General features: G+C 57.0%; 1 protein-coding gene across 1 annotated transcript in view; it reads left to right on the plus strand.

Moving 5' to 3' along the window:
• Positions 1-237, plus strand: part of CACNA1B (calcium channel, voltage-dependent, N type, alpha 1B subunit) — a 326,950-nt gene that overhangs the window by 4,910 nt on the left and 321,803 nt on the right. The window contains exon 2 of the mRNA XM_009994349.1: positions 5-183. Coding sequence (XP_009992651.1) covers positions 5-183 — 179 coding nt within the window. The remainder of the gene's footprint in view (positions 1-4; positions 184-237) is intronic.

Below are 237 nucleotides of genomic sequence, written 5' to 3' on the forward strand. Positions count from 1 at the left end.
GCAGGTGGGCCCCGAAGCCGGCCAGAGGATGTACAAGCAGTCGATGGCTCAGCGAGCCAGGACCATGGCTCTCTACAACCCCATCCCCGTCAAGCAGAACTGCTTCACAGTCAACAGATCCCTCTTCATCTTCAGTGAAGATAACGTTATACGGAAATACGCCAAGAGAATAACGGAATGGCCATATCCTTGCCCTTCCCAGGAGGGGGTGTGGGCACGGTGGGGGAAGGTGGGGAG

Source organism: Chaetura pelagica, unplaced genomic scaffold (assembly GCF_000747805.2).
Source record: "Chaetura pelagica isolate M959 unplaced genomic scaffold, ChaPel_1.0 scaffold132, whole genome shotgun sequence".
Taxonomy (NCBI): domain Eukaryota; kingdom Metazoa; phylum Chordata; class Aves; order Apodiformes; family Apodidae; genus Chaetura; species Chaetura pelagica.